This window comes from Larus michahellis, chromosome 4, assembly GCF_964199755.1.
Source record: "Larus michahellis chromosome 4, bLarMic1.1, whole genome shotgun sequence".
NCBI classification, from domain to species: Eukaryota; Metazoa; Chordata; class Aves; order Charadriiformes; family Laridae; genus Larus; species Larus michahellis.
This window is the reverse complement of record NC_133899.1, coordinates 63939401-63964586: the sequence shown is the minus strand read 5'-3', so window position 1 is coordinate 63964586 and position 25186 is coordinate 63939401. Positions and strand designations below refer to the sequence as shown.

Below are 25186 nucleotides of genomic sequence, written 5' to 3'. Positions count from 1 at the left end.
GCTAAATAGAATCCTGGGCAAGAGTTAAAATAAGTGTCACTTTCCTAAGTGAAGGCTGATATGTAGATCTTTTCCAGCATAGTCCATGCATACTGCTGTATAGTTTTCCTTGGAGCCTACTTGACATATACTACAATTGAGAGGGGCACAATATGTGACTGCCTCCCTTCCCTAGGAAAGGAGTGGGCCTTGACAGCCACACATATCACAGTGAAGTTAGCATTTTGTGGCCTTTTCTGGGGAAGGTGTACCCTTACAGAACTGGTAAAAGCTTTGTGTGTCTGTGAAGATGGAGTGAGACAGCAGGCTAATAGAAATTAGCCCGTGTAGAATTGACTGCAGGGATACTTTTTTCCAAGCATTGATTATTCTTCAAATACAATCAGGAAGAGGTTCCATGCTTCATCTTGTCAAATAAAGTGTTTTGGCCAACAGACAAGTAGATTTAAGAGGAATTCGTCATTGTTTTTATTAGGATACAAAGATCAACATAAGATTCTTTCTGTCAGACATATATTCTCAGAAGGAAATGCATAGTACGCATAAAATATTTATGATCATTTCTTACATTGTAACTATATCTATGTAAAAGCCAAAATAAATACCAACTGTTCCAGCTATACAATATACAGTGCCTGGTGTGTTTATTGCCACATTTTCTATGACCAGTCTCCTCTCTGTTGTGTTTCTCCAGCGACTGTGTTATTCCAGGGAAATGAGTAACACAAGGGGAGGAGGGTGCATAATGACTTCTACACTGTAGGGGGTTGTCTGAACTAACACATGGATCAAGCTCTTGAATCTGTGTTGGAATCTGTGTTCGGGGTGTATTACACAGAAAACTTGTAGACGGTGAGCTAGCCAGGTTTCTTTGAAAGAGAAATCAGTGTGTATCACAGGCACTTCACACTTTTCAGTTCATAGCTTTGAGGGTCAAAGAAGGATGAAGACAAGAGTTTGACTCCTAAGGAGGACCAAAGCCATAATGATTCTATTTTTATCTGTGCTATTTAGTAAGTACTGTTAGCTAGATTTCATTCTGTTTCTCCCTAATCAGTGAATAGATAAAGTGTGGAAACACTTGGGAAGATGAGGAAGGAGATAATACTGTGCTGCTGAAATCTCAAACTTTCACTCTTTGCCAGAAGGATAATTAGAGCACATTTTAAACAGAGTCATAGTATTCTCGGGCCATGTTTTTTGATTATTGATACAAGATTTGTGTGTGTGATGGAATAGAGGAACAAAGAGTCAAGGAACTCAAAACACCATGTTTGCATTGAAGAGATGTATGTGAAGATTACCAGTTTGAAATTTTAAGTGTGAATCTTGTAGAGGGAAATGTAATGTAATCCATAATGGGGAACAATTTAAAACCAGGAGATATTAGTTGGAAAAGGGAAAATGCTCCACTGAGGAGGGTTGGTTTGGGGGTCAGTATTTTCTGTCATTTTATTCCCTCCATGGGCTCAGTTAATGAGCAGAATGTTTTACATAATAGAAGTCTGGTCTCCCTTCTCGGTTGTTGATATTCCACTTGTGTACGCTCAGAGGATGTCAATGATGACAGCTGGTTATTTCTTCAAGACACAGATTTTGATTGTCTTGTTTTATGGTTAGTATCCAGTTTTCACAAGGAATGGTTTCCCACCCAGAAGACAACAAATGTTGGACTGACCTAGTAATTGTTTCTTCCTATATTTCCTTTGGGCTCTTGTTCAGCTAGTTGGATCTGAGTTGTTTTAAACATAATTAGGCCATCATAAATCACTCTGGGTTAGTTCGCATGTGACATCACCAAGGAGACCCAATGGGACAATTAGAATATGTTTTTGGACAATCTGTTTGTAGCTATGTTAACTACTTTATCATGGAAATAAAGTTTGTAAACAGTAGTCTTTACACTGTGACAAGTTAAAATATATTGCACCCTGATATAGCTGTTCAGCAAATTAGATTTTCATAGTGCTAATTGAATTTGTCACAAAGCTGATGAACATTAGCTAAAGAAAGAGCAATATATTTTATTTTATTAAGCACATCTCGGAGCGCTTGTAATTTAGTAGGGCCACCACACTTTCTGGGCAGGCTATCAAGTAGGATGTTGTAATGATTTGCATGACTACTATAGTAGATGGAAAAATGTAGCTTGCGTTTGTAGCTGTTCCATTAGTGTCTTACACAGTGTGCGCTCCTTTGGTGCTCTTCAGAGAGCTGTGTCATAATCCCAGCATCTTTTGAAGAGCTCTGTCTGGTGAAATCAAATAACCATACACCGTTTAAAACCTAACGCGTAAATTAAATGATGAGACAAAGGAAAGGCTGAGAAAGGCAGATAACCAATAGAATCCTGAAGTTATCAAAACAGAGCTCTTGCCAAGGACCTTGGAATTCATCTGATTCAGTTGCTGGAAAAATGCCTGAATTAAAAATTACCCTATGAGGACCAAGAAAATAGAGCCAAATTCTGGCACTGTACAGTTTTCTCCCAAAATGGACATTAATCCTGCAAAAACAGAATAGGGTGAACAACCCCTGGCCCCACGCTTGGCCCCCTACTGTAGGCTCTATCTGCCAAAGCAAGATGGAATAGAAGATCAAAAATGGCAGGGGGGGAGGGGGGAGGGAAGGAGAATTTGGAAAAAGAGGGTGGTTGGAAAGGAAAAAACTCATAGGCTACGCCCCTGCCAGCACTCGACTGCAGCTCCACTTGCAAAGCACCTGTTGGCGGCTGTTGGAGTACTTTATAGGTTTTGGGACAGAATCAGGATAGAAAGCTTGCAGTCTATGTTCCCTTATGTGACACGTGATTTGGCCTTATTTCAGTAAAATGGAAGTCATTCCTGGGCAATAATTACAGCAATAAATATACCTGTTCAGAAATAACAATGACAGCTTTTGCTTTCTAGAAAAAAATATAACAAATAGTAAATTGCATGTTTTTTATTGACCCTCCTTACTACTAATGTTTATATTCTTTGGCTGGAATCACCTCTGTTGTCTTCCTTTTATCCAGAAGTGAAAAACAAAACAACGTTGCATGGAATGGAAAGAAAATATGCCAAAACAACGGTGATAAATATTAACTTAATACTGTCATTCAAACATGTGGCAGGAAGCTAGATGTAAGGGGTTATCTGGCCAGTTTTATGTTTTGCAAGGTTAATACATTAGAGTGGAATGATAGAAAAGTAGGAAAATCGTATATGTTAAATTAGAACTCTCAGCAAGTATTTTATGTCAAGAATTCAGTTTAAACATTTTAAAATCTTCACAAATGTTCATGTAAACTCCTGTTCAAATACATTTAGTTGGGAATTTTAGCATTACAGTTTATGCCCTCCTTCTGTTACTAACTCCAGAAATTACTTGCGTACAAAAACTTTTGTAGTTCTTTGTTATATAAATAGATTATTCTTCCTTAAGAGAAATAAATAACAATTATCACTAATATATGTATATGATATATGATGTATATCAAGCAGAAAACAAACGGTTATTCTAAATATAGGCTCAGCTAAAAACTCTATTGCTTTTATTGGCTAACTCTTCTTTGACCATAATGAGAATTTTCCCTCTGCTAATGCTTTGGTTCAGTGTAAAAGGCTTACTTAGATACATACCTGTATTACTCAGAAAGTTTGGATAAAGTTGGAATAGAAAGTTGCTAATGTTTTGGAATTTAATCCTTTCTTATATAAACATAAAAAACCCACAGTTTTCCTGTTGTACTTGAAACATTAAACTTATTAGTTCTAAAATAATTGAAACTTTATGCCTTCCTTAGATTTTTATTCAGTAATGAAAGAAACCGCTCAAGTTTCTGATGCCGCAGTGTATGCTACCCAAGCAGAACCTGGTTCCTGCATGAAGCCCACCAAGAGTCTTTCTCCATCAAGTCCACCAAAGAATAGGGCCAAAACGCAAATTCCATTAGTTCAATAGTTTGTGCATGGGACATTTCAAAATGAGATTTTCACCTCGTGTTAGAGTAATTTCTTTGCCTTGCTTACAAGGAGAAAGCAGTTGAGCAGCCTAGCATGTAATAAATTGTCTTAGGTATAGAGACTGTTAGACACCAGAGCTCAGCCATACTCTGTGCCATTAAAATAAGAGGGCAGGATCTGGACCTTAAGACAGTGATATCTGAACAAGGAGAGCATCGGGTGGAACATAAGCTTGTGCTTATTTCAGTGGGACTGTATGGTGTGCATAAAGAAAAGAATTTGCAGAAATTTTAGCTTGAATAAGAATGCTTTCTTGAATCAAGATTTTTAGAAGTTCAGCCATGAATCACCAAAAGACATTCTGTATTACAAAAGGCTTGTAATTATTTTTGCTATAATAAGAAATAGATGAAATAGATGCATTCAAACGTTATAGTAAGTATTCAAACATTATAGTAAGTATAGGCTTCACAAACTGTTTTTGCATTTTGTAGCATTAAATTTATTACTCTGGATAGAAAGAGCCAGTGGATGCTTAAAAGTCTTAACAAACCAGGGCACAGAAAGTTCAAAAACATGATAATGTGGTATCTTAGACATACACATACGTATTTTCGCAGCATTTCAAAATCCTTTAAGATTTGTGTAGTTGTTTTTATTATCTCCGCACGTTGACAGATCTCAAAAATAAACTTTTACTGTGATCCTGATAAATACATCTTTTTATTGTGTGTTTGCTGTTTGGAATGAGGGTGATATATGAAACGGGACAGAGGAGTAGGCAACCCTAGAAAAGTTACGCAAATATAGAGAAGCTTTGAAAGTTCTGCCTTGGCTATGTATGGGTGAAGTGAATGGAAGGTGGGTGGAAAAAATAACGGAATCACCTTTGAAGCTGGTGGTAGCAGGTGCATTCGGGATCTTCCAGATCTCTTCTTTCTTGGCATTCCCCCCTTGATATTCACACCCTCCGTTCTTCCACATGGAAAGTCTCTGGCATGTGAATTAAAGTGTTCATGATGAGCAGCGGAGCAGGAAGAGGGAAAGCCAGGACTATGCGTCAACATCAGCACAGAGCAGGACAGGATGAAGAACCAGTAAGGCTGCAGCTTGGATAGCCAGCTCAGGGATCAGCTGTCATCTTAACATCAAGTTCATCTGAGTCTCCAGCACTGTTTTGCGTAATAGCAGTGTCCTTAGGCAGTAGTCTTACATGACAAAGAAGCTGGTGCCAACCTGAACTCCCTCCCTTCACTACTTTCAGCAAGACTTAATGTATTTATTTATGATGCCAGTCAAATGTTGCCACTCTTCTTAAGTCAGAAAACTGAGCAAAAACTATGACTATCTTAAGTCAAGTAGCTTAAGTCCTCACTTTCCCCGCTATAATGAACAACTAGCACCATTTACTCTCTAAAATCCCTGACGGTTCCAATATACTACAGAAGAATATGTTTAATATACAGGGTATAGAAGTACTGTATCATCAGTGATACATTTAGGTTTTTACTTTACTTTTCAAACTTCAAAAAATATCAGAGTCAATGAAAATTAAACTACTATTTGTACAAATATTTATGAGGCCTTTTTTTATTATTATTTTATAGGTCTTGTAGAAATTTGCCTGATGCATCCCCTTGATGTAGTGAAAACAAGGTAAGATTCTGCTTGAACAGGTTTTGTTGACACTGGAAGATATCCAAATTAGGAGCTGTCAAAAAATAAAATTCTAGAACTTCTCCAAGGAAGGTAACTTCTGCCTTTAATGGCATTTATATTTACTTACCTGTATCTACAGCACTTGACAGATGGAATTTGAATAGCATACACATTTCTGATTAGAGGTCATCTAAAGGTGTTGATTTGGCTTTATGACATGTATTTTTAATTTTGTAAGAAAATCCTGTAACATGAACAGGGCTATAGTTAAATTCGCTTACTATTTGTATCATAGAATCGTAGAATGGTTCGGGTTGGAAGGGACCTTAAAGATCATCTAGTTCCAGCCCCGCTGCCATGGGCAGTGACAACTTCCACTGCAATAATGATTTATATGTAATCTGGAAATGCCATATTGCCTGTGCAATAATTTTCACAGATTTTTGAGACGTAATAAAATAAGGTGCTGCATACTCTCTCAAACTTCATGCTTTTATCTTTTTTTTATCTTTTTATTTGTCCCTATTTTCTTTTCTGAATATTTGTGCTTATGTGAGTATAAATGATTAAGTGATCTGGAAAATGTAATCAAATAATGTTTTTTCAATGTTGATTATTGAGTTGGAAAAAGAGTAGTTGTGCTTCTAGTTTCTTGAATATCTTTTTGCTTTTCTATGCTTTTTAGTTTTCATATCAATTCATAAGCAAGTGTTACTATATGTGAAAAGCAAACGAGAATGCAGAAGCATAAAATAAGGAGGAGAAAACCTTTCATGCCATGTGTGTTACATGCAATGCCAATAATTACCATATACTGCTCCTGGAGCTCTATCTAGGTCTCAGTCACGTAGGCAGAAAAGCTTCACTTGGAGATAAAGTAGCCCCAAACAAATGATGAGGGCAGCTGTGGCCTCTGGAATATACTTGAAGCAGTCAATTATGACTTGAGATTCTAGTTCCAGTTAGCCAATGTGTGAGCTCGTTACAGATGTATTTTTAGCTTCTGTTTAAATCACGTTCTGGGCTTTGCCTAAGACCTTGTGATATGCTTTTCTGCAGCTTGCATTTTGCATAAGACCATCTGTCTGTGGTCATTGCCCAACACCAGAGGATGTTAATGCAGGTTCAGTCCACGTTAACTGCTGCTGAGGTGCTTGTAGGTACACCTCGGAGCTTGGAGTTTGCACAGGATATTCTTCTGTGTGCCTTCATAATATGGAATATGTTGATTCATTTAGAGACAATACACCTGGTAGTTTCAAGGGTCCTCTCTGCCCCTCCAAGTACCACTGAGACCTTATTATTAAAACAAAATTTACATAAAAAGATTGAAATTAGAGACTTGGAAACAACAGGGTACAAGCAAAACAAAGACAAAATTTAAAAGAAAAAAGCCGTCTTGCTTTGCTGTCATCTAGTCCTCATGGAATGTGCTTTAGTGACTTCATTTTGGCAGGTCATGCTATAACTCACCTGTAGCACTCAAGCTTTTGGTTTTACCTCTTCCTGTTTTCCTCTTTGTACTAAACCAGGAGTCATTTCTTCTATCATATAAATGCAGCATCAGTGATTTACTTCTCATGTCTTTGGTGCCTTTGAGGTTGTCGTTCTACACATCCCCATGCCTTCAGCCTTGGTTGAAAGAACTTCATATATATCCTTAGAACCATTCATGATTTAGGACATGCCACATATCATATATCATAAAAAAACATTAATTGCACATCTGTTCTGATAAACTGACAATCAGCAGATGTACTTTCAGCTTTCTGATAAAAACCACACATACAGAATACAAGGACAGATTTCCACATTCCAGATTTTACTGGTTTTGTCATACTTTTGGTAGTGACAATGCTAATCAGTCCTGAGGTCCAGAAATGGAAAGGATTAAAGAGTGTACAGAGATGTTTGTGAAGCTGTATCAATATTTAAAAAAAAAAAAAAAAAAACCAAAATAAAAATTAGGAACCTTTTAAAAGTGAAATGTGAGTCCATGAACAGTGGAATTAAAGAAGAAAGCAGGAAAAAATGAAAGAAAACAATAGCTATGCAGGAGAAATCAGATTATGCGTCATGGCTGAATCAAGTAAAAAAGCCGTTAAGCAAGTTTCTTCATTTGAAGAAACTTCAAGTGAAGCTAAGTTAACTCAGTTCTTCCATTGAGTTAGCTGCAACTCTTAGCAGAATTTGGCAACACCCAAGTGATAGTTTTTCTGTGTTTTGTTGCAGATGTATTCAGAGATATTACACAGATTTTGCAGTAACTTTTCTGCTGATGTTAGCAGACGTTAGTACTTGAAAATACTGACATTTTGATAGCTAATGACAAAACCAAGAATAGAATATCCTTTGATCTCATCCATCATTCCATTCTATGTTCCTAACATCATGCTACTTCCTTTCATTTTGTAATGGTCCAAATTTACTATACCAGATTAATTCTTTGATGGCCTTGGAGAAGTACAAATGAAACAATATTTTTCATTCTGAACTTTGGATTTAGAATGTTTTCTGATAGATTTTCATTTACTTTATTCCTTTGCTGCAGTGCCTCTAACCACTGCAGTGCACTTACTGTCTTCTAACATGGTATTGATAATCTGTCATTTCCTAATCACTTCCAGTTATTACAGCTTTGGTGGTTTGTTTGGGGTTTATTTCCTTATGGTTAAGTGAAAGGATGTATGAAAGCACCATTTGTTGCTTAATTTTTATGGTGTTTTGCGTTTCCTGCCTTTTTTCTATAAAGTGTTTGTTTGGTGGAAAGAGTCCTGTGGCCTTTTCAAATTAGTGGAATCTTATTTGATCTAAGTTAGCGTTCTGAAGGAGTTTAGGGAAGATGCCAAAGGCTCACATCTACTGGACTGGTGGCTTAGCATCCTTGCCTCATTGATTTTTTTCCGTGTGTATGTTTTTAATAAAAAATTGGAGAAAAGAAAGTTCCTGTCAGAGATTATTTTGAAACCCTGGAAAACGGTTTGGCTCTTTTGTGACAATGTTTTGCAATATCTTTTCTGTGTTTAGCAATTTTCTATTATTCTACAGTAACAATGCTAGACTTGTTTATCTTCTCACATCAAGGGAGGAACAATATGTATATATATATATATATAAAAAAATACATGTTTATAGACTATAGATAAGCCAAATCCCTAAAGGAATATTTTTTGCTAAATGTACATTTGAAAATAATTTTATTTTGTTATCTATTAGAACATCAAAGGTCATTATTTTAAGAAATTCATGTGAGCAAACTAGCTAGATGGAAAAAACGATGATCCATTGTTTTAGCTCTATGAATCCTGCTTATTCTACAAAGTAAAGCTCTTTTCTCAATTGCAAGGTATATTGGTATAGTTTCTGATGAGAGAATATTTAAAAAATTGTGCTAAACTTTTAATGTCTCAGTATAACAGAGGCACTGTTAGCTGTTTTACTTATCAGTTACCTTTATGATGAATTTAGCCATCTGTAGGTTAAATAAAGTACTGAATCTCAGTTCTTGTTCTCCTAAATACAAGTGTTACAGAATTTGGTAAGGGTCTATGTATGAGCAGGGAGAGCACTAGCAAGTAAGAGTTTTCTGGTACAGATGCAGCCAAGACATAGAAGGTCTACTTTTTAATTAAGGAAGGCAGGTGATCTTTCTTTGCTGGAAAGTGAGAAGAAAACTTAGTCTGGAAAAAGAATTTGTTTTGCTTATTTTGGACCCTTTTTTGAGTCTCAAGTGTAATGCAGGCTGTAATGTCATTTTCATCCATCAGACTTACCAAAGGATGTAAAAAGGATATGTTAGGTCATGATACATAGGACAAGATATTGTCATAGATAATACTTTAAAATTAAAAATAGTAAAATACTTTTCCAGATAGAGTTTATTCTTTATGTCCTAGTGGCATATGTTTTGGCTTAAGGAAATGTACAAAATTCAGAACTTAATAATGCTTTATTGTTGGAAAATTAATATTTGTGCAGCAGCTCACTGGTGTGGTTGCTAGCGAAAGGGAGAGAATTACACAAAGTTGTCTGAAGTCAAGGGAAAGCTTGAGGGATCCCTAATGTTTGAGGGTTTAATCAAGCAAGCCTGACCCACAACTGGAGGATGTTACTGTGGTCTGTCTTATGGCTCAAGGTTATGTTCTGATGCAGTCCTGTAGCCTTAAGCAGCTTGAATTTTCAGAAAAAAACTGTTCTTTTTTTTTTTTAATTTCCCTACTACTGGGTTGCTGGCATAAAACTACGTGTTCAGGAGCTTGATAACTTCTGAGCTACATGCGCTAATGTATAATTTTCCTCACTATTACATTTTAACACCTCAAAAAATGCAGGTAATCAAGAGCGATATTGCAAAATTAGAACTATGACTAGAAATAAAGTTTTGACTAATATTTCCTCAGGTTTATAAGTTTATTGCCTTTACTTGTGCTTTCTCTTTTTCATTGAATATCCCCAATATTTATACAGCTGAATTTCAGTGACTCCACTGTTCTTGATAACAAATTTCAACGTTGCCTGTGCAAGTATTTATACAAACTGTGAAACATGTATCGAAGTAGAAATAGTCATTTTGGATGTGACTTGGTATTGTTAGGAAATGGAAACCATACTTTGTAACTTTTTTTAACAATTGTCTACATGACAGAGTTTAATAGAAAACACATATGAAGAAGTGTATTATTAAGTCCTTTCAAATAATAGAGAAAAAATAACAAGACATCACCAAAAACTTTCAAATACATAACACATCTGAAAAGATTTGTGTCTGAAGGTCCTGTGAACAGGAAAAATGTTATGTGGATTAGATGAATCATTTACTTATCTCTCTCATTTTGGCAGTAATTTGACATCGCTATAGGTTTTGAGACAAATATTTGAAAGAAAGATGGTTTCTCTCATGTCAGACTAATATAAAATTGTGTTCCAGATCTGTGTTGACTTCAGTGGAGATAGATTAGTTCATACCACTTGAGGATTAAGGTTTTTTTACTTCCAGACAATGTATTCGAAGAGTGGTAAATGTTACTATAAGCCAACTACCATCTAAAGGACTTGGAGAAAGTCTTTTCTTTGGAGAAAATCAACAGGGTAACTTGTCTCCTAACAAATTAAACATATATTCAACAGGCAGTGTTTTAATACTTCTCTGGTTAATTCATATAATGACAGTTCCAGCTGATATTATTTTTTGTTGTTTTTTATTTAAACAATCTCTTCTATTTTCAGACATAACTGTGTCTTCATAACACAGTTATGGGATGGGTGTTCAATTTGGAAAGCAATGCCTAAGAGAGACCTAGGAGGCATTCTTTCAAAAACATTGACTTCAATTCATTAGGAGAATGAGTTAATAAGAATAGCCTGTTTTCTCGATCAACCTATTCAACCTCCCTGTATTGTTTCTTAAAGCTGTTTCTCACCTTTGACAGAATGTGAGGAAGGTGCAGTCCATGTTGCTTCTACTTTAACGCCTTTTTACACAGTTCAGCATTAGATCAGAATCTTCATGTGAACTAACTTTCCATCTTATGCTTGATCCAGAATACCAACATTTAAAAAGTGAGGCAAATAATACACCTTAGAAATGTTGGAAAAAGTTTTCATCTAGTCATGATAGAGATTTTATGGTTTGCCACTCTTTCTGCAAAAATCTAGACCAACATCATGGATCTAAAGCCCCAAATTTAGAAAATAATTTGGGATCTAAGTCCAGATTTGGACTCTGCGTTACAGACCCATTTCTAGTTAGCAACTGTTCTGCTGATTTGTGTGCGTGTTTATCCATTTTGTTCCTTTGTTCCAATTCTGTCATTTTGGTCTTATTAAAAAAGTTCAGCTTACTACATGTGTTTCCGATCTCATTCCATCTGTTGTTTTGCAAGAGCTACTTCCTTTATATCATTAATTCCTCTTTGATTTCTGGTCTTTTTTGTTTGAGTGAGCAGTAATGGAGCCTGTTTCTGAAAAATGTTGGTTTGAGGAAGAGTTCATTGTCCTTATACAATGTTACCATTTCCAAATGACCATAGCTCACTTGGTTTGCATCAGGCCATGTTAAGTTCATGTTACTTGATGCAAACTCTTCTAGTTAGATTCATAACAGCTTTAAGCAGAAAACAGTCTTCCTGTCCTGGGAAAATTATCAGGATACCAAAAAATCCTGTATTGGAATGAACATTTGAACTCTCAGAAGACTGTTAGGAAAACAAGGAGTTTTGGCCAATGAAACCCTTCGTTTAATTAATTTTGCAATTTTGGAAGTTTTCACTTCCATTTCTTTTTTTCTTTTCAATGACTTTTAAGTAATTTTGAACTAGGAAAGCAGAAGTTTTTGTTTGAAAATATAGAGCACAACATCCATTGTCATCTGAAAGAAGTGTATAAAAATGTATTGAAACTGATCGTTTCCTGAGAAATGTTTTCTTCATTTTGAGGAAAAAAAAAAACCTAGTAAAAATAGTCCCTGACCAACTCAACTTCATGTCCTTATTTCAACCAAATGTCAAAGCTTTTCTCTGGGGTTCGTTTTACTTGATTTATCAGTGGCCTTTGGCACAATTGTTCGTAGGGTTTGTGTGCGTATTGTAGCTTATACTCTGTTTTTGGCACTTGAATTTCAGCATTGAAATACTTCGAATATTTCATTGCAGATCCAAGTTTTGTATAATAAGAACTTATCTCAAGTTTACAATAATTTGGATGTGGATGTGATGCAGAGCTCTGTAATTTGCCCTTTGTTTCCCTTCTACGTACAATCTGTTATGAATTAATCAGGGCACACGGGCTAATAATTCCTGCTACATATACTATTCCAATTTAAATCCTTCCCTGAATTAAAGAACAATATTGATGTGCACTGTTAAACAGATGCTCTGATTTGCAGTGCTGGTCGAAGTGATTTCTGTTCCTGTATGGGGGTTTTTGTATTCACAGGCATACCATATGTATATTTTGTAGAGTGTAAAAGGAACTGTATAAACGCAGCTTCAGCATCTCCTCATGTGATACTGTGTTATTTGTGATCAAATGGCAGAACCGCTTAATAATATCCCTATTTCAAAGAAGCGTAGATATTTGTAAAAAATACAACATATATTGCTTCTTGATTTTAAAGTAATCGTATCCCTTGTTTGATAGAAATTGAATTTGTACATCATCAAATCAGGCTGCCAGAGATCTCTTTTCTTAAGCTTTTCCTTAATTTCAATTAAGTATTCTGCCATTTACTCTGATTTGTTTAATGACTAGTAGGTGCTTTCTTAAACAACTGAAATACCATAAAATACTAATTTCCATTTGACAGTATGGCATAATGATACCATGCTTTGGCTCATGTGTTATCTGTGCCATTTCACTGGTCATACCAAAACTACCCTTACTTTCTTGAGTCACTCAACAGCTGTAACAACCTGGAATTTCTAACACCCACCAAATAAGCCATGTCCACTTTCAGCCTGCTCAAGATTGAACAATAATCTCTATTTCACTTTTAAAGAATCCTTTCCTTGTTTATGAGGTTGTTAGGAGAATATAATAAAATAAATTAAAACTCCAGGTGCCTAATTAGGTATCTACATACTACGCAACTGCAGCTGTCCAGTCCCTTACACTGGAAGGAAGATAAATGGCTCTAGGTGCAGGAAGCAAGTATTGAGACCATCATAGGAGAACTGAAGAGAGAGGCAGTAGTAGATGAGGGGATGAGCTTTTCAGGAGAGGAAGCAAGTGGACAGTCTCCTACAGAGAGCAAAACAGAAAGAATGCCTGAGCAAGAACCAGGACTGATGAGAGGGAATGTGTGATGGTTTTCTTACGTATTTTCTTCTAAGTCCAGTAGATGCAGAAGGTGTGTTTTGAGTTTCTGGAAAGAAGCTGGATCAAAGCTGACTTGGAGCAGCCTTAGTCCTCTTCAAAATGCAGCATATAATTTTGTTTGAGATTTTTGTTTTGGTGCATCTTTCCATAAGTCCTTTTACATATCCCAAGCACAGCTCTGTCTTGTAGGATCCTTACAGATGATTCCTTGTGCAGTTATCTGGGGAATAAATGGAAATCATGCTAAAAGACATATTGAATATTATCAGTCCTACTAGTGACAATCCTTTTCACTATGGATATTTGCAAAATGTAAATGTGCATTTGTTCTCTTAATAATTTTGTACTTGTTATTTTGTTTTTCCTTCAGTTTGGACAATGAACTAAAATAGTTAATTTGAGGTCCCTTTAATTTACATTTTGCTTTTGTTCTAATGCCCTCGCACAATATTCTTTCTGTGTTTGGATTTCCAGTACTTACAAAGTTCATGTAAACATTTCCTGGCAACTACACGGGCAGAACTTGTAATATGACAAGACCCTGAGGGTTTCCCATCTATAATCTGCATCTATGTATTTACATGTTTTAAAAATAAATGTACACAGACATATTTTGTTGTACTGGTACAGCATCTTCCTTGGTAGAGAAAGTGAAGTTTCTTCATGTTTAAGTTCTCTAGCACTGGAAAAACCTGTAGTTGATTAGCTGCGTCCTCATAATGCACTTGCAAGAGGGTAATTTGGACTGCATTTTATGATTTCATGGGCTGCACATTGTGCACTCACAGTTTAAATCCAAGAGCGCTCTGAATTTTCCTTGCTTTTGTTTTTATCTTACTTTTATGAAAATATTTCCTTTCATAATACAAGGCTACAAATAACCCTCTTCTAGACAGGTTAGGCAAATGTGACAAAAGAGCTCCAAAGCTGTAATTATGGGGAAGAACCATGCCATGGGTTACAGATATGACAGAATAATTTTTTTTTCATTGCACTGTTTGATGGGGAAAGGAAAAAAAGGGAGAGAACCTAGGACTAAATGCCCTCTAAAATATGCTCATTGTTGGCTGCTTCTCTAGTTAGAACTGGTTTGAGGTAGAACAGAATCAACTTTCTGTTCAGTAATTTTACTTCTTAGCTAAGCCTCTTCTAACTCTCTGAAATTAACAGCATGTTGTGCAGAAAACTGTTCATTCTCAGAGCGGTAAGACCTATGTTTATAAGGTCTCTGAGAGTGACAAGACTTATGCCAAGGAATGGTATGCAGGGAGGCTCTTGCTTATACTTAAGAGAGGTGGGGGAGAGCATCTGTCATCTGTCATTGGCCAATCCAGCCTAAATCGCGACAAGAACCTGCCAAAGAAATAAGAGACAGTGTAGAAACACTTGCATTCTCTTTGCAGTATCTCAAGATTTCAAAAGATAATCAAGAGGTTTACATGAGTCAGAAACCATGACCAAATCTTCATGACAAAAATGAAACTCAGTTTGAAATGTTTTGGATCTGTGGGTCAGCTGACTGATCTGGAAAAAGATAGCCATATTTGTACAGAAAATACCCTGTAGTATTATAGTGTGTGTCATGGTTTGTATTAAACACAATAGATGTGTTTAGTTATTTTATTTGTTTAGATTCCCACAGCCTCAGGATACGCCATTGTATTGCATTGCATGCATTGTATTTCTGAGTTACGTAAATTGCCTCGGTACCCCTTATACTTTAATAGCGAGAAAGAAATAACGTTAAGAGTCTTAGTGCCCAACGTAATGTGAACTATCCTGTACATCATTTATGAATCTGATTTATTTATTTTGGATATGGGGGATCTATTTGCCTATTCATCTGCTAGTTCATGGCAATGAGGAATGGTACCAGAACTGCTAGCATTTTGTCCAGGGCTGTACTGGGGACTCTTTGGACCACTTCAGTAGAGCCAGCACTTAAAATCACAGCCAGTTCCCAAATGAGGTGTTACAGTCTGTGTTCATCATGTCCTGCCTCCTGCCGCTGCTGTACCAACACTCACAAATCCCCGTCCTGGTGCTGAGTCCAGCAGCCTCTCCTCCCCGCTCCACTCTGCTCCTCTCCTCGGTCCCTGCTTCTGTTAACTGCTTGGCCCCAAACCACAGCTTTTGTCCAGCCTATTTTAAAGTGTGCCGAGTGACAAGCTCCCTCTAATTCCCTTGGGAGGCTCCTGCGTAGCCTACTGCTTCTCACAGCCAGGAAGTATTTTCTAATATTCCAATATTTCCATTATGCAGTTTCATCCCTAACAACTACCTACATCCCCTTTACTGTATGTTGTTCCTCTTTCCCTTTGTTTACTCCCTTTAAAGGCAGTTGATGCATGTCACGCTCCCATTTTCTTTTTCCCAAGCAAAAATTAGTGTGAGATAATCAAAAAAGTTCTTTAAATAATTTTTTCTCTGTATCAATCCTGTATTTAAAATATAATGAGTCAAGTGAAACCATGAGGGATAGAGTGGAATGAGAGAAAGAGCGGAAAGCAGAAAGTGGAGGGGTAGGAGGTGAGAAAGTACATGGGATTCTGTTTACAAGAAAAATATGTGCTGAAGATAAGTATTTAAGATGGGAATTGGGGAGTGGAAATGAACAGATGTTAGCACAGTTACAAAAGTAGTCTGGAGACAAAGAAATGGGATAGTTTTAAAAATGTGTGCATTTTAAAGTAAGATTTTAAATAAGGATTAAGCAGCTGGGAAAGGTTACATAGGCTACGAGTTGGAGACATCTATGGTGTACATAAGATTTTTTTGAAACAATCTAGCAAAGCAGCTCAGTGAGTTATTAACAGATGTTAATGATTTGTCAGTGGTATAAAACATTAAGATCACATTGAGGGGTAGACCATGGTCATGCCTGATTTCTTCATGGACAAAAATGTTGCATTAGACCACTGTCATGCCTGATTTCTAACCATGGATGGAACATGCCTAAAATAAAACAAGCAAGGAACCACTTTGTTTAAAAAAAATAATAATTAAGTTAAAGGAAAAAAACTGTATTTACTTTTAATAGTATTGTTCAGGTAGCAAAATGAGTGGGAGATAGTTTAGGTATGGAAAATCACTATTTATTGTTTTCATTTACAATAAACAGAAATTTTCTACCTCTTTACGTTTCTTTTTTTGTTCTAGCTTGTATTTGAGCTAGCTTTTAGAAGCTATGGATACGAGAGAATAAAGCTGTATATGTTGGAAGCACCATGTAACTGTAGCAATGCCAATAATTCTCTCAGAGAAGTTGGCCATTAATACTGTATTTAAGTATGTCCCTAAAATAACTGCATTAGGCCAGTAAGTGCCAAGTAAATCTATAAATAAATAAAAAGAGAGATAGTATCTTTATGAACTATGCTTTTTGTATGTTTTTATGAGCAGATGCATCAGTGTGTATTCTAGGTCTAGAGGGGGTTTTGAGAAACAAGAGTCTTCATGTTGAGTAGGATGCAAGTAAAATACCATCTCCAAAATAATCTTGGCACAATAGAGCTGTCTTTTGAATTTATTTCTCAAGAGAGTAAAAAAAGAAAACCAAAAAAACTAAGGAAATATTTGCAAGTTTTTAGCTGCTGCAATGTTGTAGTAAGCTGATGACTCCCTGGTGAGACGGCAGTGGGTTAGACTGTGCTTTTACAACCCGAATTAAGCCAGGGGCAGAGCTCAGCGGCACCAGCTGAAGAGCAGCACGCAGAAGGGATTGTGCCTCAGAGGCTCTGTGACCTTTCCTGGTTTTCCCTTGTCCCAGTAATGGATTGTTGATCCGTAGCAGTACATAACTACAAAAGTACTGCCATTCCTTATACCTTTTTATCCATTTCCCTAAATCTGGAGCAGGGACGAAATAGTGCCTGAGCACCCTCTGTGTACTGGCTGCCATATACCTGTCTGCAGAGTGGCTAGAAAGTGCTTCAAGTGCCCATCTGTACATGAAATTCAGGGTCTGTAACAGAGAGAAGGGAGATACACTTTTGAGTGCTCCATGTGATACTATCCATCTAGAATCTGCCCAGGCGTAGCGACCTAGCTCAAGATGGTTTCTCCCAGGAGCTACCTTGGATACTTCTTTCTTTAGCACGTCAGTGAGCTGAATCAACTCAACGCAAGAATCAGACAAGTGTCAGAGACAGTACAAGGGAGGAAGGAGGACAAGACAAATGGGAATTGTGTCGGGAGAAGTGCCTGTAGACAGCAGCAGGTCTTTAGATTATTCTGCTGTGTCATGATACTTTTCCCTGAATGAGTCAGCTACAAACTGGAAGGATCAAATTAAATAGTTCTGAGATTGCTAAACTGGAATACAAATTAGGAAAGGAAAAGCAAAAAGGAAAAAACTTTTTTGACTTTTTTGTATCTTAGAAAGAAGTGAAGGAGGGTATAATTCATTTGAAAATGGGGTTCCACAACATTTTAAGCTCAATTCTTTTGGAATTACATTTGTTCCCTGACACTTACACTGCCATACAGTGGCAGTGCAGGGAGCTGGCACAGCGGAAAACTGATCAATTAATCATTTTCTGGTAGGGTTTCTTTTTTACCAGCTTAGTTTCCTGAATTGGTTCCTTACACAATTGTGTAACAGGCAATACCAGGACAAAGAAGGGGCAACCTAGACAAGTCATCAGTGGCAACTACCAAACTGTATGCTAAAAGTATGCATGAAAGGCATGTGTGTGTTCGCTGTCATTAGGGTGGAGTATGATGTTATATTTAAACTGGTGAAAGGGTGGTCTGATATTGAAATAATCCTGCTCCTGGTTCCTTGCCACCCAACTCGCTACTCTAGCGTATGGACTATGGTGCCATCATTTCCCTTATGTCAGAACTAGCAATTGCAAAACTGCAGAGAAAATTAATTCAGCTTGATGATATATCAGAAAATTAAGCTATTAAAAAGCATTTGTTTTCTAGCAGCTGCATACTCATAGATCAGCTCTGTTGTAATGCAAAACTGCATCCTTATCAAAGGTGTATACATACTGCATCCTTATCAAAGGTGTATACATATTTATTTAGTATGTCTCCAAGTTAAATATGAACTTTTATTTGTATGATTGACATTTTTTCTATCTCGTGTGATAGAACATACTTCATAATGTTATATCTTTTCTTAGAATATGAAGTCCAGTTAGAACAGACAAAAATATTCCTCTGAAAACGTAAGTTGAGTTCTACCACAGAGGGAATAAAAATAATGCAAAAATGTTAGGTAGGTAAAAGACTTTCTTCATTTAGCCGTTGGAAGGTGAATTTTTAAATGAATAGCAATGCATCCTTTCCTTTTCATATTTTTTTCTTTTTCTTGCCAAATTGCTTTATTCTCTGAACAATTTGCCATATCTAAGTAGTGAAACAGCTTACAATTCTAGTATTATACAGATAATGCATAGTAACAGTATATGGCATAAGTCTTAGGAAATTTAGGAATATAATGAAATTTAGTTTTCAATTTCATGAGACAGGAAATTCCAATTTTGCAGTTCATTTTTGCTAAAAGGACAAGATGCCTATTTCCCTCATGTTGGCAACACTCCTCCTTACACAGGCTGTAGACCTTGTAGTTTCCCATGGGCCTATATGATATATCATCCCAGGAGAAGACTAATTGGTACAGTTTCTGATTAATTTGTGAACTGAATCAGCTTATTAGAAGGGTTCAGTGAGCATCAGAACTATCACAGGAAAAAGCAGCACCACATAGTGAAAAAGGAGAAGGAATACAGGAGAAGGAGCTGAGGGTGAAACCTCCCTGTTTTGTTTTAGGTGAACTCTTAAATCATTTCAACGAATCATACAACAGGTTAAGTCAGAGGCATCAAACCATTTAAATCATGGGTAAAATAATTCCTGTTCTTCTGAGTACTCATTTATTAGCTCTGCAATACTTAATTCATGTGTCTAAATACTTTGCCAAATTTGAATGAATAAAGGATTCCTGAATTTGCCTGTTAATGAAATTGCACAATATTGCAAAAGTTGCTTGCTTTTATTACCGTGACAAATGATTGCACATTACAAAAAGTTGTTGACTTTTCTGTGGAACATGTAATTAGGGTTGAAATTTTGTATTACAGCTTCAGCAGATACAATAATTCATGGCTACTAAAAGGAGCCTCACACTCCCTCATGCCAACCCTGCATTTAGCAGATTCAGCTTTCTAACTTGGTCAAAAACTAATTCAACAACAAGAAGAAAGCTTGAAAAAAAAATAAAAACAAAACAAAAACAACAAAAAAACCCCACCAAACCTGTCCAGCAAAGAGTAAGTGTGGTCGGAGAGGGAGGAATATGGAAGGGAGTAAACTGAGAGCGCTCTCTCCAGGCAGCGGTGTGTTTTTCATTCAGTTCTGCTGAGCAGCATGAGAAAAATGGAACATGAAGCGTTCTGCCCTAGCTAGGCAGTAAACCTGGATATGCAAATAAGTATGGGGCCATATATAAAACTTGTTAGATGCTTTCACGTAGGAGAGAGCAAGGACATACTTAATAAGAAGCTTGAGCTCCAGAATCATGGAACCCGGTATTATCATATAATCATCTTGCCATACACTGGCCTAATGATCCTCTATTGACCATTGGCAAGGACTAGATATTAGGATGGATTGCCTTCAGATCTTTTGGCTTCTCCTACATAATATTAGGACAAAAATATCTGAGTCTAAATTCTCCCAAATATATTTAAGACCAGGAATTAGGCTTCAGGTATCTCAACAAGGTTGTGGAGCACCATTCTAGTAGATGCTGTGAAGTCAAAAAGTCTCATAACTCTCTTTGCAGTAGAGCTCCGTCACTTTCTTGGGTCAAGTGACTTAAAAAGGCACATGTGACATAGTTGCCTGTAATAACAGGGGCTGAATTCACTGACTCAGCCAGCCCCTTTCAGTCCACCATTTGATTTGTGTGGCAAATCATCAGAAAAGAAATAAAAGAATGATGATGAGTGTATCGTGCTCACATGCATTCTGAGTAACATGAAAAGCATCTCATGCATTAGAAACAGCATAATCCCAGAGAAAATCACACCTTGTGGAACAAGATTAATAGTACCAGATATCTTCAGCTGGCTCTGTTACAGAAGCTACTATACATCAGACCTTTCCCTGGTTAGCCAAACAATATTTTGAGATCAGTTGGGTGCATTAATGATGCCATTTCTACTTACTTACTTTGCAGCCTTTGTGGAAATGTAGACAGCAGAAGTGTTTAGAGCTGTTGAAGAGGAAGGGCAAAGTTTTATTCTTGTCCTTTTATGCTATTCTGACAGCTCAAGGGACCTTGAGTGAGATTTTGGCACTGGAAAATTTTCTTAATGGAACAGAAATCCTTAGGCGGTAGGTGGTATACAGGTGGATTAATGACGGCTTCACCTGTTCCTCACAAACTCTTATATGGGAATAGGTAATTCTGGAAAGAAGTAAATGGTCAGAATATCTTTTATAGTCCAGCTTTTTGTGGCTGCCAGGACAGACCCTTGTGACTAACAGGAATTTGGCATCAATTAGAACAACTCCCAGAGTTGTGTTATGTGTGTTGGGGCTACAACAGTTCCACTATTCTTGGCTAGCCTGAGTGCAGTGCAACTACACAAAACAGCTTTCAAAAGCTTGGCCCACAGTCCTTCCTCCCACTTAATCACATTGCTTAAGGATAATGTAAACTTCAATCTTGGGTGACAAATCATAAAACTGGTACAGCACAAGGCCAATTCGCAGGTGCACTTGGAAGACATAAATTGCGCAGTTGCACCAAATTTCAATTGATGTGAACAGATAGCCAGAAGCCTTTGGAAAGAGATTATTTCACTGTCTGCAGACTAGATAGCTTCTAAACAGACAGCTTTCTTGAAATACTGGTGTTTGAAAGCTTCCATATTTGAAAAACAGACTAGGATTTTTATCCAGAGCATAATAAAACTGAGTAAATAGAAATTTGGTCAGCTAAAGTTTTGATGAGTCATTTTTCATAAAGCAGAGACAAATACATTAGAAGAAAATATCTTTTGGAGATACATCAGTCATTAGCATTTTCAATAAACTTTTCAGATTTCAAAATGACAAAGCTACTGCTATGGAAGCTAGTGTGAGACTGCAGAAGTGATATAGATGCTGAATGCTCCTTGTAATTCATATATTCTGAACACTGTGCAAGCAATCTTTGCAAGCAGTCTTTGTAGCAGTCCTAAGAACACCATAAAGGTTTTAGTCCCTATTGAACAGAAAAAAGAGAGAAATGGATGATGTGGATGACGGTCCAACTTTGGAGTACTGTGTCAGCTTTGGAGTCCTCAGCACAAAAAGGATGTGGACCTTGTAGAGCAGGTCCAGAGGAGGGCCACAAAGATGATCAGAGGGCTGGAGCACCTCTCCTATGAAGACAGGCTGAGAGAGTTGGGGTTGTTCATCCTGGAGAAGAGAAGGCTCCGGGGAGACTGTATAGCAGCCTTCCAGTATCTGAATGAGGTCTACAAGGAAGCAGGAGAAGGAGTTTTTACAAGGGCATGTAGTGGTAGGATGAGGGGTAATGGCTTCAAACTGGAAGAGGGTAGATTTAGATTAGGTATCAGGAAGAAATTTTTCTCTATGAGGGTGGTGAGGCTCTGGAACAGGTTGCCCAGGGAAGTTGTGGATGCCCCATCACTGGAAATGTTCAAGGCCAGGCTGGATGGGGCTTTGAGCAGCCTGGTCTAGTGGGAGGTGTCTCTGCCCACGGCAGGGGGGGTTGGAACTAGATGATCTTTAACGTCCCTTCCAACCTAAACCATTCTATGAAAATTGAAACAATTTCCCTTAGTCAGTAGCAGAGCAAGTCTCTCAGCTTCACACCTTCATTAGAGATCTCCTGAAGCATACTGGCATTACCAAAGGTGTCCTGAAGAACAGCCCTAGCTGTCCCCTCCATCTTTCTGCCAGAGGTTGCTGCTGTTGATAGATACTTTGGCTTGAGTTACTGTTGATAGACAATTTGACAACACAAGGTTTTTTGGAAATTCAGTGTGAAATATGCTTGTGACTTTAAATAGATGAGAAAATCTGAAATCTTTTTAAAGGACATTCTAATTTCACCTTTCACTAGAGCACTGCCACAAGACTCTGCAGCACCCTTCGTACTCCACTGAGTATTGAAATAGGGCTGGAGTATTTTAGATGCTCTGCTCTGACTGTCTGCATGGGCTTGAGTGACATGGAATATGTAAGCCCAGTTTTGTTAGAAATTCAGTTTTGATAAATGTAAACTTTTGTATTTGTTGGATTTTTCCTCTAAATTGACAAAAAGTGAAATTTTCCCATAGGAATCCACTTTATCAAGCTGGATATTTGTTTAACTTCGCTGTAAATGGACCATCACTACATTAATGATCTCTGTAAAAGGGATCTGTAGAAACTGTTTGAAGGTGTATTATCTTATTCTGTTTCTCAGGTATAGTCCACAATGTGACTTAGTTCCCACTCAGAAGCTTCTGACATGAGTTAGGCACACATGTCTATGCTGGAGGGGTCAAATTCAAAGAATGTTTCATCGGTGTGCAAGTTGTGTAGTGTCTGGGCGCATAATCAAAGGCAAAGTTTTGAATAAATAATTTCAGTGTGGTTATATTTCTTTTATCTGCAATACTTACTTTATAATATGGGCCTATACATGAAAAGGATGTATCTATAGAAGAAATATATTAGGTGCTTAATAAGTGCATAAAATTGGAAGGGGGTGGGGTGGTGCAATCTAGATACTGATTTTTTTCTGTCTGTGTCTTTTGTAATTCTGTTGTGTAGTATTATAATCTTTAATTTCAATAGTTTTCTCTTCTACAACAGTGTATTTTAGTACTTCTATGCTAAGCAAGTCGAGTACAAGTAGTTAGGAGCAGAGAATTTAATTGCGCTTTCTGTTGTTATAAATACTTCTGTAATGCAAAAGAATTGCATTGACATTTTAATATGCTGTCACTTTAAGATACTACATGAAGTGTGAACAGAGCACAGGCATTTTTAACAGGTGTCTCTAATTGTTAGTTTGTTTCTTAGAAATAGCCATAATGTAAAATTTGGTGAAACATGTAGATCCAAGGTGTTTGAATCCTGCAACATGCTAACCAGGTTTTCCTTTGGCTGCTGTTAAAAACAAATTGGGGTGTGTAATTGATTTTTTGTAAGTAAAGCTTTTATGTTTGCTTTGACTGCAAACTCCATCTTTTTCTTGTTATTTTTTGTCCCTTAGGAGGGATTGCAACATGGGCTTTTAGGAAAAAAGGGTTTAGTGTATTCGTTTATTTTAGCAAATAGGATGTTTCTATTACTTTCAGATTTTGCCAGTCTGTAACTGCAGAAATAATCGTGAAAAGGGTAAAAGCCGGATCAATTGCATTTTTAAAAAGTGTATTTTCATTAAAGTTTCCAAGTGCCTGTTATGTTCAAAGGGCGTTCAAGATTGTCTTGTTCACAGAATATTTGAAAAGCCCCTTAAAAGAAACAGATCCATTCAGAAAAAAAAGCCTGGATTGTTGGATGAAGTGTGCTTACCTTAAAAAATGGCAAAAGAAGAACATGAGCACGCATACAATCTTTTCAGATTTTCAGTGGGATTACTATTAGTTCCAAAAGTTGATACAAAAATATCTTTAAACAAAAGACCAGAATAAACACCTGGTAACGAAAGTTAATATTGAATTTTGAAAAGAAATAAAAAGCAACCAGTTTTGTTACATAGCAAATTAATTATGAACATGCATCTTCTACAAAGTTTGCTTAGTTAACAAGGTTATATTATAAACAGTTATTCTTTTCCAATTTGGCAGAAAGATAAACCATGTAAATTCTTCAAAGATATATACTTAAGATTTAGTGAACATTTCAAGATCAAATGTTTCACTAATTTTGCAAATACATTTAGATTGATTGCAGAAAATTATGGAAGTCTATTTATTAGTTAAGCTGTAGTTAAAGTAAAGGAATTCTGATCAATTTGCTAAGAATTGCCTCCAGCTGTGCTGGTTTCCGCCATGTAGTTAAACAGAAGCTCACCATAGTTTGATGTATTTGTCCTCATTTTCATGGTCACTGAAGGAAAGTATGATGGGCTCAGCAGCAGTCATGTGTTCCTTGGTTATTCAGGTGCTAAACCAGACAGTCAATGAAAAACTTCAAAGCCATTGGGGAAATATATATTGTTATATATGTATTCAGAAATTAATATAAATTAATGTGTGCATCAATAATACATTTTAATACCTATGAAGAAGCCATGTAATAAATTCTTAATTCCAAGATAGAATTGACAGAGTAAGCTCGGATCTGGAATAGACAATAACCTCGTCATCACAGCACACACCTGAGAAGTGAGAGAAGCAGTTCAAATTCCTCCTTTCCTGAATCAAAAGTCAGACTTGGACTTGACCTTCCCAAACCCTACACAGGTGCCTTGACCTCTGAGTCTCTATGGCATAATTCTTTATTCAAACCTCAGTAACTGCTCTAGGCAAGACTAAAAATATGAACTCTGATTAAGACATTCCTCCAGCATGTTCACTGGTGCACATGGTTCAACTATAGACTGTGTTGTAACAAAGCAAGAACTTCAATGTATCTCTGCCAGATCCTGTTGCGAGTACTGTAGCCACTAATATTCTGCCTCTCATTTCTCCAACAAGTACAACTCCCCTTAATCAAAGTAACAAGATGGAAGGTCACATTTTTGCTCCTCACGGGAATCAAAAAAAGAAAAATTTCTGTGTCAAATGGATCCGTTCTTA

At 36.9% G+C, this 25186-nt stretch overlaps 1 protein-coding gene across 2 annotated transcripts in view; it reads left to right on the top strand.

Moving 5' to 3' along the window:
- The window catches only part of SLC25A21 (solute carrier family 25 member 21), a 260560-nt gene that overhangs the window by 142788 nt on the left and 92586 nt on the right, over positions 1–25186 (top strand). For both annotated transcript variants that reach the window (XM_074585185.1, XM_074585186.1), the window contains exon 2: positions 5555–5603. In XM_074585185.1, coding sequence (XP_074441286.1) covers positions 5555–5603 — 49 coding nt within the window. The remainder of the gene's footprint in view (positions 1–5554; positions 5604–25186) is intronic.